Here is a 14,428-nt window from a genome sequence, read left to right on the forward strand (position 1 = left end):
TCCTCGGAGATCAATAAAGCACGGGGGCTTTATTTACAAAAGTGAGCTACGTATCCTAATCCAGCAACACCCCGGAGCTTATCGCTAATCCCGAGCTGAGCTGCGGTGCGCTGAGGTCTCGGCCCCTCCAATCAATCCCCCCGGCCTGGCGAGTGGCGACGACGACGAGTGCGCGGTGACGCTGACGCGAGCGCAAGAGACAAACAAAGCTTTGACACGCACCCACTCCTACTCCCTCCCTCCCTCCCTCCCTCCCGGCTCCCGCAAAGAACACGCGCTGCGCACACAGGCACAGCACAGCACGGCACACATAAGGAAAAGGCAGGCGGACGACCCAGGGAGAGGCTCGGAAGACGGAAAGAGTCGCCGGCGGAGACCCCAATCGAAGGGCCCCGGTCGCTTCGCCCGCAAGGCATATCCGTGCCCCTCTTGGCCACCGGGTAAAGCTCATTCCTTTTTGCTGCAATTTCGTGAGCTTAATTTGGTTATGGTGGAGCTAGCTTGGTCGAAGCTGGTTTCGGTGGGTGAATTTGACGGGTTCTTGGTCCTTCCGTCTGATGGATGCGTTGGGTTCTGTGGCCTGCCTCGGTTCGGAGGTTTTTGCTCTTGTCGTGGGGGATTTTGGTCGGGGGTTTGGAGCTTTCCTGGTTTGGGAGTTGGGAGTTGGCTGTGTACCAGTGAGTGATTCCTGTTTAACGTCGCCTGGCGCAAGGATTGATTTCTGCCGTTTGATAGGCATCGGGGTCTGTACATGGTAGTATTCGGCGCAGAGGATTTGACTTGAGCTCCTCTGCTATACGAGTTCGAATTGGGAGGTGAGGACGAATTCACAAGCCCACCGCAAGAGTACCTCTTGCCCTGTTCAGCTGTCATGCCTTTCCCCGGTCATAGCTTCGATGAATAGCTCAGCAACTAAGTCTTGCCTGCGTGCTGCTTGCGGACAAGCACATGATAAGATAATCTCAAGCGCTTGATGCCCATAGGGCATAAGCTACATAGTTCTCCAAGGAAATTAATCTAAACAGTTTGGAGAATCCAGCGACTCCATGGATTAGAGGTGGTGGTAGAACAGGAACATGAACTTTGAGCTAGCTGGCCCAATCTCAGTCATCATCTTGTTTGATCATGATGTTCTTGCTTTGCTTTGGATTTTATTAAAAGTTAAAAGTTTCTAGAAAACTGTTTGCTTTTTATGTGTTGGAAAGACTATTTGGCTACACGGACGGAAAGAGGTTAGGTGGAAGTGTGGAACAGCTGCCGATCGAGTAGTAATTGCTGAGTTGGTTCATGACTTCATGTCAGTTAGTGGCAATGATTCATGCTTATAGCACTAGATCACACTTCTCTTGTGCTGGCTGCTATCATCTTTACTGCACACGAGAGTGTTTATGGATGGTTCCATAATACATGCACATGAAACGGGGTGATTCATAAATGGCTGTAGTTTTTAAATTTTCCATACTGTATGAGTGGTAGTGATAATAATAAAATATCACCCACATTCTGCTTAGTTTACTTGTAATAATATGTGCAGTTTATTTTCTATAAGCTGATCAATTTTTTCCTGAACTTTTGTTTGTAGGAGTAAAAAACTGCGAACGCTAAGCTTTGGGAATGGAGTTGACAACTTCTGCTGAATAACAGAAAATTTTTTACTCATCTTTTCCTGATTTCATGGAACTTCTTGATAGTAATGGTCACGGGGAAACAAGCGCACAGAATGCTGAAAATATTGCACCAGTTTCTGTTAAGAGTCCAGATACATCCTTGGAAATCCAAGAAAAGTTACCTCACAATTTGGCAGAGCACCAGGAAGAACTGGGGTCCCCTGTAGGCCACGCTGGGAGTTTGTCACCAAAAATTCTCTCCCACATAGAACCAGCTCAGGCATCTGATGTTTCGTCAAAAGACGAGGGAGATCATGTTACTCTAACAAATAAGGATGAAGTGAAAATCACATCTGAAAATGGTTTTACTGTTGCGAGTATTATGCCAACAGCTGAAATGAAATCTGAAGAAGACAATATGTATCATCATGAGAACATTGCTGTCACCCCCAAAAAGAAAGTAGAATCAGCAAAGGGATCTGAAGGCTCATACACAGGTCTTGTTGACACTAGTGCGCCATTTGAGTCTGTTAAAGAGGCTGTCACCAAGTTTGGAGGAATTGTTGATTGGAAGGCCTACAGGGCTCAATCATTAGAGGTAATGTCTCTTTGTTTCACACCAAATGTGGATCATGGTCAGCCACATACTTCCTTGAAACTATTGTCTTATAATATTTTACAAAGTAAAAATTGTTTATATGCAGAGACGCAGGGTGATGCAACTTGAACTTGAAAAGGTTCAGCAGGAGATTCCACAATTCAAAGAAGACTGGGAAACTGCTGAGGTGGCCAAGTCACACGTCATTGAGGAGCTAGAGAGAACTAATAGACTTGTCGACGAGCTGAAGCATAAACTGGAGAGGGCACAGCTTGAAGTGGACCAAGCAAAGCAAGATTCTGAGCTTGCCCTGCTTAGGGCACAAGAGATGGAGCAAGGGATTGATGATGAAGCTAGTGTAATAGCCCAAACACAGTTGGCAGTTGCCAAAGAAAGACATGAAAAGGCTGTTGAGGAACTGAAATTGCTGAAAGAGGAGTTAAGATCAACACATGAACAGTATGATGTATTAGCCACTGAAAGGGATGTAGCCATTAAAAGGGCCGAGGAAGTTGTTTGTGCTGCTAAGGATACTGAGAAGCAAGTAGAGGAACTCACTTTAGAACTTATTGCATCCAAAGAGTCTCTTGAGTTAGCCCACGCTTCACACCATGAAGCTGAAGAGCACAGACTTGGGGCAGCTTTGGCGAAAGAGCAGGATTTCCTGGCTTGGGAGAAAGAGCTACAAGAGGCACAAGCGGAGCTACACCAGCTCAACGAACAAATTGCATCCAAAATGAATGTGGAGTCCGAAGCTGATGAAAACGAGCGCAAACTACTTAGCCTGAAAAGTGCGCTAGCTGCCTATGTGGAAAACAAATTGAATGAAGAGGCTGGAATGGTTCAGGAGCAAGGTTCTGACGAAGCAAAAGAAATTAGTAGGTCAATCAAGGAAGCTCTAGCTTCAAAAAGGAAGGAGCTTGCTGAATTTAAAGGGAAATTAGAAAACGCAAGAAATGAAGCCAATTTAGTAAGAGTTATTGCAGAATCACTCAGTTCAGAGCTTGATAGGGAGAAAGCGTTACTTGCTACATTGCAGCAGAGCGAGGGTATGGCATCCATCACAGTTTCTTCTCTAGAAGCTGAGCTCGATAGGACAAAGCAAGAGATAGAAATGGTACATAAGAAAGAAGCAGAAACTAGGGAAAAAATGGCGGAGCTTCCAAGGATGTTGCAGCAAGCAGCCCAGGAGGAAGAAGTTGCCAAGATGGCAGCTCATTTGGCACAAGAAGAACTGAGAAAGGCCAAGGAAGAAGCTGAGCAAACCAAGGCTTCTGTGACAACTGCAGATACCAGGTTGCGTGCAGTTTTGAAAGAAATAGAGGCGTCTAAAGAATCTGAAAGGCTAGCCATAGTGTCAGCTCAAGCTATGCAAGAGAGCAAGGAGACAGGAAGCATTGACGCTTCTCCTCGAGGAGTAACACTTCCTATAAGTGAGTATCATGCTCTTAGCAAGAGGGTTCATGAGGCCGAAGAACATGCAAATGAGAGGGTGGCAGCCGCGTTGGCACAAATAGAGTTGGCAAAAGAGTCTGAATCAAGGAACCTAGAGAGGTTGCAAGAGGCATCCAGGGACATGGACGAAAAGAAGAGTGATCTTCAAATCGCACTGGAGAGGGCTGAGAGGGCAAATGAGGGGAAGCTTGGTGCTGAGCAGGAGCTGAGAAGATGGAGAGCTGAACATGTGCAGCGCCGGAAAGCCCATGAGGCTGCACAACATGCAGTTAGTCCTGTGAGAACTCCACCGAGGATGTTTGTCGAGCAGAAGGGCTCTTATCAGGAAGAAAATGAACATCTCACAGATCCGAAGTTGCACAAGTCAACTGGTAGTATGGATCAATTTGTTTCGGACGAGAAATTGCGAAAAAAGAAGTCGTTCTTCCACCAGATGTCCACACTTTTGTCTAGAAAGGCACAGACACAAACATAAGAGTGATTGTTCTAAAAAAAGAGTTTATGTATCTTTGTAAAATGTAAATGGCTTAAATTTAGTTTTTGTCCATGCTCTTGTAAATTGTTTCACACTTGAAGACTGTACGAGTGTATGTATTTGTATAATGTTTTTGGGGAGGATGCTGTTACCCAAATCTTTCTTTGCTTTACACCCTATCTCTGCCCATTTTTTTTCTTCTTTGCATCGAAAACCTCGGAGGAATTTGTGTGTCCATTTATCAAGTTGCTTATGAACACACAGATTTTGTGCGACTGCGCTGCGAGCTGTAAAATACACGGGCCCGTTTGGTTCCAAAGATTAATTTTTAGCCCCGTCACATCAGATGTTTGATACTAATTTGGAGTATTAAACATAGGCTAATTATAAAATTAATTGCACAGATGGAGACTAATTTGCGAGACGAATCTATTAAGCCTAATTAGTTCATGATTTGATAATGTGGTGCTAATGATGAATTAATTAAACTTAATAGATTCGTCTCGCAAATTAGTCTCTATTTGTAGCACCACATTATCAAATTATGAATTAATTAGGTTTAATAGATTCGTCTTGCAAATTAGTCTTTATCTGTGCACTTAGTTTTATAATTAGCTCGGGATGTTTGGATCAAGGACTAAAGTTTAGTCCCTGTCACATCGGACGTTCGGATGCTAATTAAGAGGACTAAACAGGCCAGGTGTTCTCAGTTAATATGTCTAAACAAGTTGGGGGCATCCTTCTTCGTGTTAGATCTGGCTTCCGATAGCAAATTAGCTGAACTGCTGAAGGGAGTCAAGATTCAGCAGATTCGGCCTGTTCGCTGGTTGGTTTCTGGGCTGATTTGAACTGGCTGGTGCTGGTTTGCTGTGAGAGGAAAACACTGTTGGCTGTTGGCTGGCTGAAACCAACAAGCGAACAGGTTGATTGTGATTTTTTTTACAGTTAAGTGGCAGAAAGCTGCTGAAATGGCTGGCATATTCAGTAGGCAGGGCCAATCATACAGCAGGTTTTCTGAAAACTGATGCTAAGAATATCATGCCATGTCTTATGTCTATGCATTAACATCTACGTTTTATTCTAAACTTCATGCATCTGAGTAAAAAGTAACCCAGTAGTGCAATTGGCTTCAACTCATGGTGGAAGACTGTATCTGTATGGGTTCTTTCATGAGGATGACAAGAGTAAGAAATTAGTAGCGGCTATACAAATGGCTCCCGGCCATGTTCGGCTTACCCATATTCGGCTTGTTCGGTTTTTTTAGTCAGAACGGTGTTTTTCTCTCACAACAATTCAGAACAGTGTTTTTCAGCCAACTGCGCGTTTAGTTCGGCAAAGTTTGCAGCATAGTGCACGATTCTTTACTGTAGCATTTCATTTGTATTTGTGAATTATTGTCCAAACATTGACTAATTAGGCTCAAAAAATTCATCTTGCAAAGTTAAAGCAAACTGTGCAATTGATTTTTGATTTCGTCTACATTTAGTACTCCATGCATGTACCGCAAGTTTGATGTGACGGGGAATCTTCTTTTTGCATAGTGCACTTTTGAAGAACTAAACAAGGGCCAAGTTTCAGACCAGCGAATGGCCTAGGCCAAAAAGTTCCTATGCATCAAAATTATTGCCTGGCAGTTCAATGAGCTCATCCTTGCAGCAGAAAACAATGGCTACCTCACTCGAAATGGAAGAGGAAGCGATCATTGTCACCCTGCTTCTGTTTCAGATAAATATTAAATGAAAGGTGGAACTAAGCTCCGTTGTGTTTATGAATTTTTCCCTACAGATTACAGTTAAGCTAGATCTATATGCAACAAATTTGGAACGTTTCCTCTTTGCCAGAACAAGATTTATAGGTACCAAATTACATTCATAAACCTTAGAAATATATTCAAATTCAGCAACACCATTTCAAGTACATAGAAGCAAAAGTTCAAAAAACAAAAGGAATAAATATTTGTTAGAAAACTGTGAGTACAGTGGTACAACTGCAGAATTATGGTGTAAATACAAAAAAAAAAAGAGTAGTCCATGTGATGTACTGATGTGCCTCATGACTATACACATGGCAAAGAATAAAAAAAGAAAATACACGTGGTGAGAGGATTAACAAGGGAGGAGGCATTGAGTGACTGAGACTGGAAAACGCATAGTCTTTATGGTCACTCATCAAGCAGCTAGATCTATATGCTAATGCTGTTGTTAGTGATAGTTACTGTGTATGAACCAATGTATAGAAACCGTCAGGGAAGGCCTACTTAGGCACAGGTTGGACAGCAGATTGGGAATCTGCAAAAAGAGGGTAACTAAGGATTCAGCACATGTTATTGTCCAGTGCAAAAAGAAAAAAAAGGTTATAGCTTCTGGGTAAAGACATCCATACTTCTTGAATGTAGCTTCCCTTCCATGGCCTCCTTTTTCACTTGACAGGAGGAACAGAGAAAAGGACCACCCCAGGGGTCAACTCTTGAATGCTTGGGCATGTTACCATGAACAGAGGTGCCCTCACCAGGTTTCATCTCCAATTGGCAGACAGCACAAGCATGCAGCTTGAACATATTTCCTGCTGGATAATTTATATTCAACCTGTGGACAAGATAAAAGTGCTTAGGCCAAATCGCACATGGATATGTATACTTCATGTTCAAATGTAGTTGTGATAAATGCATCTATTGTCCAAACCTCTTATGCAGATGCATGCTCCCACCACATATTCTTTAATTACAAAGTATAAAATGTATCCAGCACAAAGAAAAACGAATGCTGACCGATGCATGCTCCCACCACACATCCTTTAATTACAAAGTATAAAATGTATCCAGCACAAAGAAAAAGGAATGCTGACCTTCGAGCAAGCATTGCAGAACCCTCCTCGTATATTTCCTCCACAACATCAGGTTCCAAACATCCTCTGTCCATCTGGTCTTCAGACATTTCATCAGAGGGCCTCCGACGGAACAGAGCTTTGATGACTCCTTTTCCATGCCTCTTTAGTGGGGGGCTTAACTTTTCTGGAGGTAGTATGTCAACTACTATGCAAGTAGTGTCATCTCTTAATCCCTTTGAAGTGACAGCTTCCTGCATAACAAAACCTATGAGTACAGATAAAACCATAAAGCATGCCTTATCGACAAGGGGGGAAGAAAATAGATAGAAGTACCTTAACAATTCGATTAGCTGCAGCTTCAGCTGGCAGACCCCTGGTGTAGTTCAGAGCCTCTTGAAAACGCAGGGCATCCCACACACCGTCACTGGCAATGACAAGCCGTCCACCAGCATTGGACAACTGCAATAATGTAGGCATCAAACCTCAGATCAATTCATTTAGATTAGTGACCTTACGCTAAGATACCATTGATCTTTATGACTCATCTCCGCTACTATCTAATAACATGAAGAATATTTTCCACCACTGCACTTATACTTTTTTTTTTCTCAAACACGCAGGACAGCTGCGCATCATTATATTAAGAAGAAGGGTTTTTTTTATTCAGGCCATTACAATTCTGGAAGTTCCGAGAAACGCCATTACAATTTGCCTATTCGGAGATTTGCCATTATAATTTCATCTCTGCTTTATTCATGCCATTTTCTACACCAGCCACGTATATAGGCCCACTGTCAGACGTATATGCATACATGGACGCGTATAGGCGTTAAGGATCCGGCTGCTCCGTTAGAACGAGCTCGCCTGCGATGGAGGAGCGCTTGCCCGCGCGGCCAACGCGCGAGCCAGAGCGGCGGCGCTCGCCCTCGGCGGCCTGCGCGCGCGAACGGAACACAAGCACTGGCTTCGTAGGCTGTAGCCACCGCCATCCGCGCCAGCAAGCGCGAGCGCTGTTGCAGGTCGCCGCGGAGGCCATGCCTTAGGACATGGAGCAGCTGGGTTAGCTTGTTCGTGGAACAGCTACACTGGCTCAGCTGGTCCCGTTTGCGGACGCCTCAGACACGCACGGAGGAGCCTGCCAAGGCCCCGGCTGCTGGCCTCCATGCAGATGTGGCAATGCCGACGCAGTCGCAGCTATTGCCGCCGGTCCTCGCGCTCGCCGGCCCCATGCGCTCGTCACCATACCCAGCGTGCTCGCCTGGGTCGCTGTGCAGGTGCACCGCATCACGCACGTGCTCTGGGTGCAAAGCCACCGCGCGCTGGCGCTGGCGCTCTAGTCCCACGTCTTCGCCGTCGGACATCCACTCGAACGCCACCGTCGGCAAGGGGATCCTGCTCGACCACGCCACGGGCGTTGTCATCAGAGAGACAACCGTCGTGGGCAACAACATCTCCATCCTCCACCACGTGACGCTAGGCGGCACCGCCGGCGACCGGCACCCCAAGATCGGAGACTGCGTGCTCATCGGCAGCGTCAGGATCTCCAAACGCCCAGGGCCATGCACACGTCCATGGGTAGGGCGGACATGCTCCTGAACACATGGCGACGTAGTTGCTCAGCTTGCCGAGCGCCCGCATGTCGTGACCATTCGCTGCCACTGCAGGTCGGCCACGCCGCCACCATTCTCGTGCGGGAGCAGCACGCCCATGGCAATCCGCTTCTTCCCAGACTTGACGTCGGCGACGTAGGCATTCAAGCAGTCGGCGTCGTGCTTGAGGAAGAGCTCCTTGTAGTTCTTCATGGCCACGGAGACGATGCGGGTGTACACGACCGTCTCCCACGCGCGCGCCGAGATGAAGACCTCGAGGTCCGCGGCGAGCTCGGGCGCGGAGCCGTTGGGGAAGAGGCGCCGCGCGACGGCCTCGCAGAGCAGCGTGGATGTATGCAGCAGGTTGAGATGGAGACGGTGAGGTGGGCGATGGAGATGGGCATGTGGGCCCTATGCCTTGCCGTCGGCCTTCTCGCCACGGCCAGGCGAAGAAGACGCCCTCCGCCGCGCCCTCCTCCGCCCCGGCGGCCGCGCCGCGCATCTCGAAGCGCGCCCTCGGCGGCGGCAACGCGGTCGGCGCTCGCGTACGCGTCACCTGCGACCTGGCGGAGCGTGACCTTGAGTTCCATCCCGAGCGGTGGCTTGTACGCGAGTTCCGTCCGGTGGCTCAATGGCGGCGGCGAGTTTGTGCCGGCGGACGTGGCGAGGCAGGGGCGAGCACCTCCGGCAGGCGGCTCCTGCAAGGACGCGGCGAGCAGCGTGGCCGGTGACGCTCGCAAGCTACGGCAGCGGCAGCTCGCTCCCCCGCCGGCGGAGCTGCGGAGCATGGCCACCGTCTGCCGCTCCATGCGCGAGCTCTGCCACGACGACCACCACGGGGAGCACCACATGACCAATAAGTGGGGCCGTATCCTGGGCCGCGCCACCAGGGACGAATGGAGGACCCACCTGGCGTCCGTTAGCGAGTCCAGCGGCCACGTCCGTCCATCTTGCACGTGGCCTCCGGCCTCCCACCTGCGTCCGTCTCGCATGCGGACTCCCGTGTCGTGTCGGCAGTCGTGCTGCTGGCTGCGCAGGCTGTGCTCGTCGACCCGCAGCCTGTCGTGCTCTCGCTATTGCCGCAGTGCACCGCGCGCTCGCCATTGCCGCAGTTCGCGAGCACCGCCGGCCACGCTGCTCACCGTGTTGCCAGAGATGGCCTGCTGCGCTGTCCTGCGTTTGCTCGTTGGTGTCCTGGATGCGGCCCAAGGCCGAGGTGCCGCCGCATTCAATCGTCGCAGAGGGAAGAAGGGGAACGGGGACGGGAGAAACAGAGAGCGACGGCGGCGTGGCCTCAGTGTAACGGAGGAGGCAGTTCCTTTACGCATATGCATCTGCCAGTGGGTCCATATACGTAAAAGGTGTAGAAAATGACATGAATGGAGGAGACATGAAATTATAATGCCAGATCTCCAAATAGGCGAATTGTAATGGCGTTTCTCAAAACTTAGAGAATTGTAATGGTCTGAATCGAAAAAACCCTAAGAAGAAAACCACTGCACTTATATAAATAGTTCATATGTTTTATGCACCTTTACTTGCTTCACGTGTGGGACAGGAACTATAAATTCCCCGACATCGATATCACCAATTGACCTTGATAGACACAATCCACCTGGCCAGCATCTGAGTGGACCAATCTGAGTAATGACCGCAAAGAAATTGTCCTTAAAATTACAACCTGTCCACTCACATGAATACAGCATTGTGTACTTGGGTGGGGAGGGTGAAACAAATAATCAACTTGGTAACTGACAACATACATAAAAGAAAAGTAACTTACCCCAGCACACCCAGCAATATTTATTCTCCCAACTTCACCACCACTTGCTGTTACACGCTCCACCCTGCAGTTATGGAGCTTGGGTTAGTCATAAGTCTAACGATATTGTAGTCATTGGACTTGGACGTAAGGACATACTCCTCTTCATTAGCATCCAGGCGATGATCTGCTGATAAAAAATATACTGAACCCTCAGCAGATTCTAGAATACATCGTGAATCGCCAACTGATGCTACAGTGACAACCCATCCATCTATTATAACAAATGTCACAGTGGTCCCTGAACGTGCAGCTGAAAACATTGTAACAGTCAGTTTACATCGCAGTAAAACAGTCTGAGGATCCCATGATATATAGGAGGCTAAAACCATGCTATCCACAGTAAACAGCAAATGTGTATGCTCCTGTAAACATTGCACACCCACTGAGAAATAATTTGCTTTTGAATGGTAAGAAGACAGGCAGACCTGACATTCCATTTATAATACCTTTTGTTTGGAAGTCTTTGTCTGTTTTTACAAAACCAGCAACTAGTGCCCTTGGCAACGCAGCTGTCCACTCCTCACTTGTGAGATTTGGAGGTATAGCAGCCAACACATTGTTTATTAGATTCTCCCGGGTGAATATGGCAGCTGTAGAGCCATTGTGTCCATCAAAAATCTGATGCGAGAAACCAGAATGAATAGTTTGAGTGAGATTAGCAATCACTTTAGTTGGTATAAGGAAAGTTTCAATATAGAAAATATAATACTCTCCATTCATAGTGTAGAACTGAATTATCACAAGAGTATTCCGACATGGGTTGACTTTGCCATTACACTGCTCTATTTTGTGTTGATAGAGAGTGTTGGATATAGGAAAATTTGTAGGACCAAACTAATTGCCAACTACTGGAAGCCTGAAAGATCCCAAACAGTTTGAATATTCCCAAACCAGTGGTCTTCTGACCACCGAAATGATAGAGTCAAGACAATCAAGAGCAGTAAAATACTAGCTGACATATGTCCCCATGTGCCTTGATGCCAGCGCACCGCAAAATTAGGCCTGTCAATCATGCTACTACTCTATGCAAAAGACAAACTGTATGAGACCATGACACCACAGGAAGCACTAGTTCCATGATGGAAAACAATCACGAAATCTTAGAAATGGTGCTATTACACTAAACACATTATAAGGAGTAAATAAGCCTCCATAAAATCCAGGCTCAGAAGCATAGATGAAACTTCTGGTTATATGCTACAAGAACGAGATTCCTACCATACTTTTAGTCCATCAAGCCACATGACCAATTACCAGTAACAATCAGGCGGCAAACTGTACATGGCACAGAAATGCTAAATGAATGCAGTAAACACAGGCCAAAAATAAGAAGAGGGTCACTGAATCATTACCGCAAACACGGAAATGGTGTCGTCGTCGCCTGCATTCTCGCCGCCGCTGCCACTGCTGCCGCCTTCGCCCGTGGTGCGGTGGCACCTAGGCATGAGGAGCGTGAAGTCCTCCCCTTTCTTGCTCTTGTTGGCCTCCCCGAACAGGATGTCCGGCCTCTCCACCTTCTGGTTCCACAGCTCCCGCTTGAGGAGCACGGCCAGGGGCACACCGGACCCATCGACGTCGGCGTGCACCTCCATCGGAGCTCAGGCCTCCAAATCCCTCCGCCCCCGATCCGCCGCCAATTCCCCCAAAGAATCGGGCGGGGAGACGGATCTGGGGCGAGGAAAGAAACGCGTGGAAAAAGGCTACTACAGCATACAGTGGGGGAGCTTTGTAACGGATCAACGAGGGACTTGGGCCAATCCGACGAAAGAATTCTTTTTCCCCCCGCCGCAACCGAATTCCCCGCCCAAGAAAACGGAGAATCCCTCGGACAAGGACGGTGAATCTCGATGCGGCTACTGCTGCTGCTCGCCTAACGCGGCTTGGATCCCAATCTCAGCGGCCTCTCCAAGAAACCGCAGGAGCATTGGCCAGACCGGAGCCGAACGAATTCCCACACCCCAGCAACCGCAAAACCTGGGGCGAGGAAACCGCCGGCTACTTATTTCGGGAGCACGGAGTGGGGGTCCGCGAACGCGATCGAGCTGGAGGACGAGGTGGGAGATCGGGAACTTGAGCGGATTCAAGAGGGGGGAAGGGGAGGGTGGGAGGTCAGGCTAGCTGGATCGGCCGATCGGGGGGACAGGAGGAATTAGTTAAAAGCCGTTATGGGAAGGCCGAACCGCCGAAGAGAAGCGCCTGAACGTGCGCGCCAGGAAGGAAGGGCGCTCAGCTCATCGGCGTCGAGCTGTCAATCTACTCTATTGTTTACTTGTGATGATTGATTGATTGATTATATACCCGGGACAGGATTATCCGTTACCTAATCTCTGTCAATTCTAAGATTTGTCAGAATACAGATATGTGCATCTTGTTAGGGAGAATAAATAAATTGGTGTATAGATGTCGGTATCGTTGTTCGTTTCGCCCAATTTTTGCGTGGGGACATGTCATGAAGTATATGGGATTTTTTCCTTATTTTTTAGTGTTTTCCAGTAAAGAAAAAAGTTCGGCTTACTGAAACTTGGCTGAAAAATACTATTCCGATTGAAATGTTGTGAGAGAAAAATACTGTTCCGGCTGAAAAAAGAATTATGTGCTATGTCTTTCACGGCAAGCAAGGGCCTCGGTCACTGAATTTCTCAAAGCCATGGGTTTGGTCACGACGTTTGAGTACTAAACTAGGAGTATAAGAGACGAGTCAATTAGCAATGAAGCTGCTCATACCAAAGTTTGATGCTGATGAGAGATAATCTGTAGGCCATCAATAGGCGACGCATGATGCGGGACAATGTTGAGACCAAGCGAAGGTGGTGGTGTGACGGCTACATAACTTACAGCTGTCTGTGATGGTTATCCTTGCATGGCATGAGTGAGTTCAATGTGTCGACAAGCAACGTGTAAGCAGAGACGATGGCGTGACGGTTAAACGGCTTGCGGCAGCCTACGGCCGTTTAGCACTGCATGGCACGAGTTAGTTCGGTGCGAGACAACGTCAATATACAACGCAAACGGAGGTGATGGTGTGATGCCTACACGGCTTTGCAGTGGCACGTGGCAGCTATCCCTGCATGGCATGTGTAAATCTAGTGCAAGGATCGATAGGCGGCATAAGCGGAGGCCCGGCTACATGGCTTGTAGCGGCCTGTGTGGTGGTTAGCCTTGTATGATAATGTGTGCTAGGTGTAGGATATCGTCGATAATGACGGTTGTAAGAAAAATGGAGCCTAGTACCATTTAGTTTGGATTTTGATGTTTGATGATCAATACAACTAAGTTGGAATAATGTGTTAGCAGGTGTATGTTTTATAGTCCAGTAGGTTGCATAGCGAACTTAGATCGAGAGTAGAACATGAAGAATTGATCAACACTTTAAGGAGGACACTAAGAGGATGCGTGACCAATCTAGAAGTGAAGCTAGGAGTCTAAGACGCAAAGATTAAGAAGCCCGGACCAAGACACGAACAAAATTGAAGTCACCGAAGCCAAGACAAAGATGTGAATGAATTGAAACTGTCTCGTGATTTTGGATCAACTCAAATTGATATGACACCAGTTCAGAGATGAAGAGTTCTTCATTAGATTTCCAAAAAATCTAAGATGATCAAAATCGAAGTTCGGAGCTAAAAATTATGTCCAAAATACAAAAGTGTGTCATGCTCAGGACTGTCACTGTAGTAGTCCAGAGCATGGGTCCGGAGCACAGTTCAGAGCTTCCAAAATAGCTATTCGGAAGGCAAAACGCACCGGACCCGTGGTGCATGGTCTAGAGCAAAAATACCTCTCGGTGTAGTTTCTGTACAGCTCACGACCGAGGTGCACATTGGTCCGGAGCATGGAAAAGAGTCATTAGAGCGCGGCAACAGTCGGATTTGAACGTGTGGACAAGCGGACCCTGGTGAGATGGTCTGGACCCCCCAAGATAGTCTGGTCCGGAGTGACGCAGTAAAGTTCTCCAATGGGTCCAACGGCTCTATTTTATTATAAGCCTATATAATACCCCCATGGCCGACGAAATGAGGTGTGTGAGAGCCTAAGGAATTGGTATATGAGTTA

General features: G+C 47.6%; 2 protein-coding genes across 2 annotated transcripts; one reads left to right on the forward strand and one right to left on the reverse strand.

The window, feature by feature from the left end:
• Window positions 1-261: 261 nt before the first annotated feature.
• Window positions 262-4,307, forward strand: LOC136530535 (protein WEAK CHLOROPLAST MOVEMENT UNDER BLUE LIGHT 1-like). The gene is made up of 3 exons (XM_066523269.1): window positions 262-440; window positions 1,583-2,205; window positions 2,312-4,307. The coding sequence occupies exons 2-3, from the start codon at window positions 1,675-1,677 to the stop codon at window positions 4,133-4,135; spliced, it is 2,355 nt and encodes a 784-aa protein (XP_066379366.1). The 5' UTR covers window positions 262-440; window positions 1,583-1,674; the 3' UTR covers window positions 4,136-4,307.
• Window positions 4,308-6,047: 1,740 nt separating this feature from the next.
• On the reverse strand, window positions 6,048-12,613 carry LOC136530545 (probable protein phosphatase 2C 12). Its single transcript, XM_066523278.1, has 9 exons — window positions 11,728-12,613; window positions 10,822-10,993; window positions 10,472-10,625; window positions 10,334-10,397; window positions 10,083-10,190; window positions 7,295-7,420; window positions 6,980-7,212; window positions 6,518-6,720; window positions 6,048-6,423 (listed from the first exon to the last, which is right to left on the reverse strand). Exons 1-9 carry the CDS (start codon window positions 11,965-11,967, stop codon window positions 6,389-6,391), a joined length of 1,335 nt encoding a protein of 444 aa, XP_066379375.1. The 5' UTR covers window positions 11,968-12,613; the 3' UTR covers window positions 6,048-6,388.
• Between the last annotated feature and the right edge of the window lie 1,815 nt (window positions 12,614-14,428).

This window comes from Miscanthus floridulus, chromosome 2, assembly GCF_019320115.1.
Source record: "Miscanthus floridulus cultivar M001 chromosome 2, ASM1932011v1, whole genome shotgun sequence".
Taxonomy (NCBI): Eukaryota; Viridiplantae; Streptophyta; class Magnoliopsida; order Poales; family Poaceae; genus Miscanthus; species Miscanthus floridulus.

Excerpts from the sequence above, each read along its gene's own strand:
- LOC136530535 (XM_066523269.1), top strand. The coding sequence starts at position 1,675 with ATGGAACTTCTTGATAGTAATGGTCACGGGGAAACAAGCGCACAGAAT. Across the intron at positions 2,206-2,311 it reads ACAGGGCTCAATCATTAGAG|AGACGCAGGGTGATGCAACT; the intron begins GTAATGTCTCTT and ends GTTTATATGCAG.
- LOC136530545 (XM_066523278.1), bottom strand. The coding sequence starts at position 11,967 with ATGGAGGTGCACGCCGACGTCGATGGGTCCGGTGTGCCCCTGGCCGTG. Across the intron at positions 10,994-11,727 it reads ACACCATTTCCGTGTTTGCG|ATTTTTGATGGACACAATGG; the intron begins GTAATGATTCAG and ends TTCTCGCATCAG. Across the intron at positions 10,191-10,333 it reads ATATTGCTGGGTGTGCTGGG|ATTGGTCCACTCAGATGCTG; the intron begins GTAAGTTACTTT and ends GTCATTACTCAG.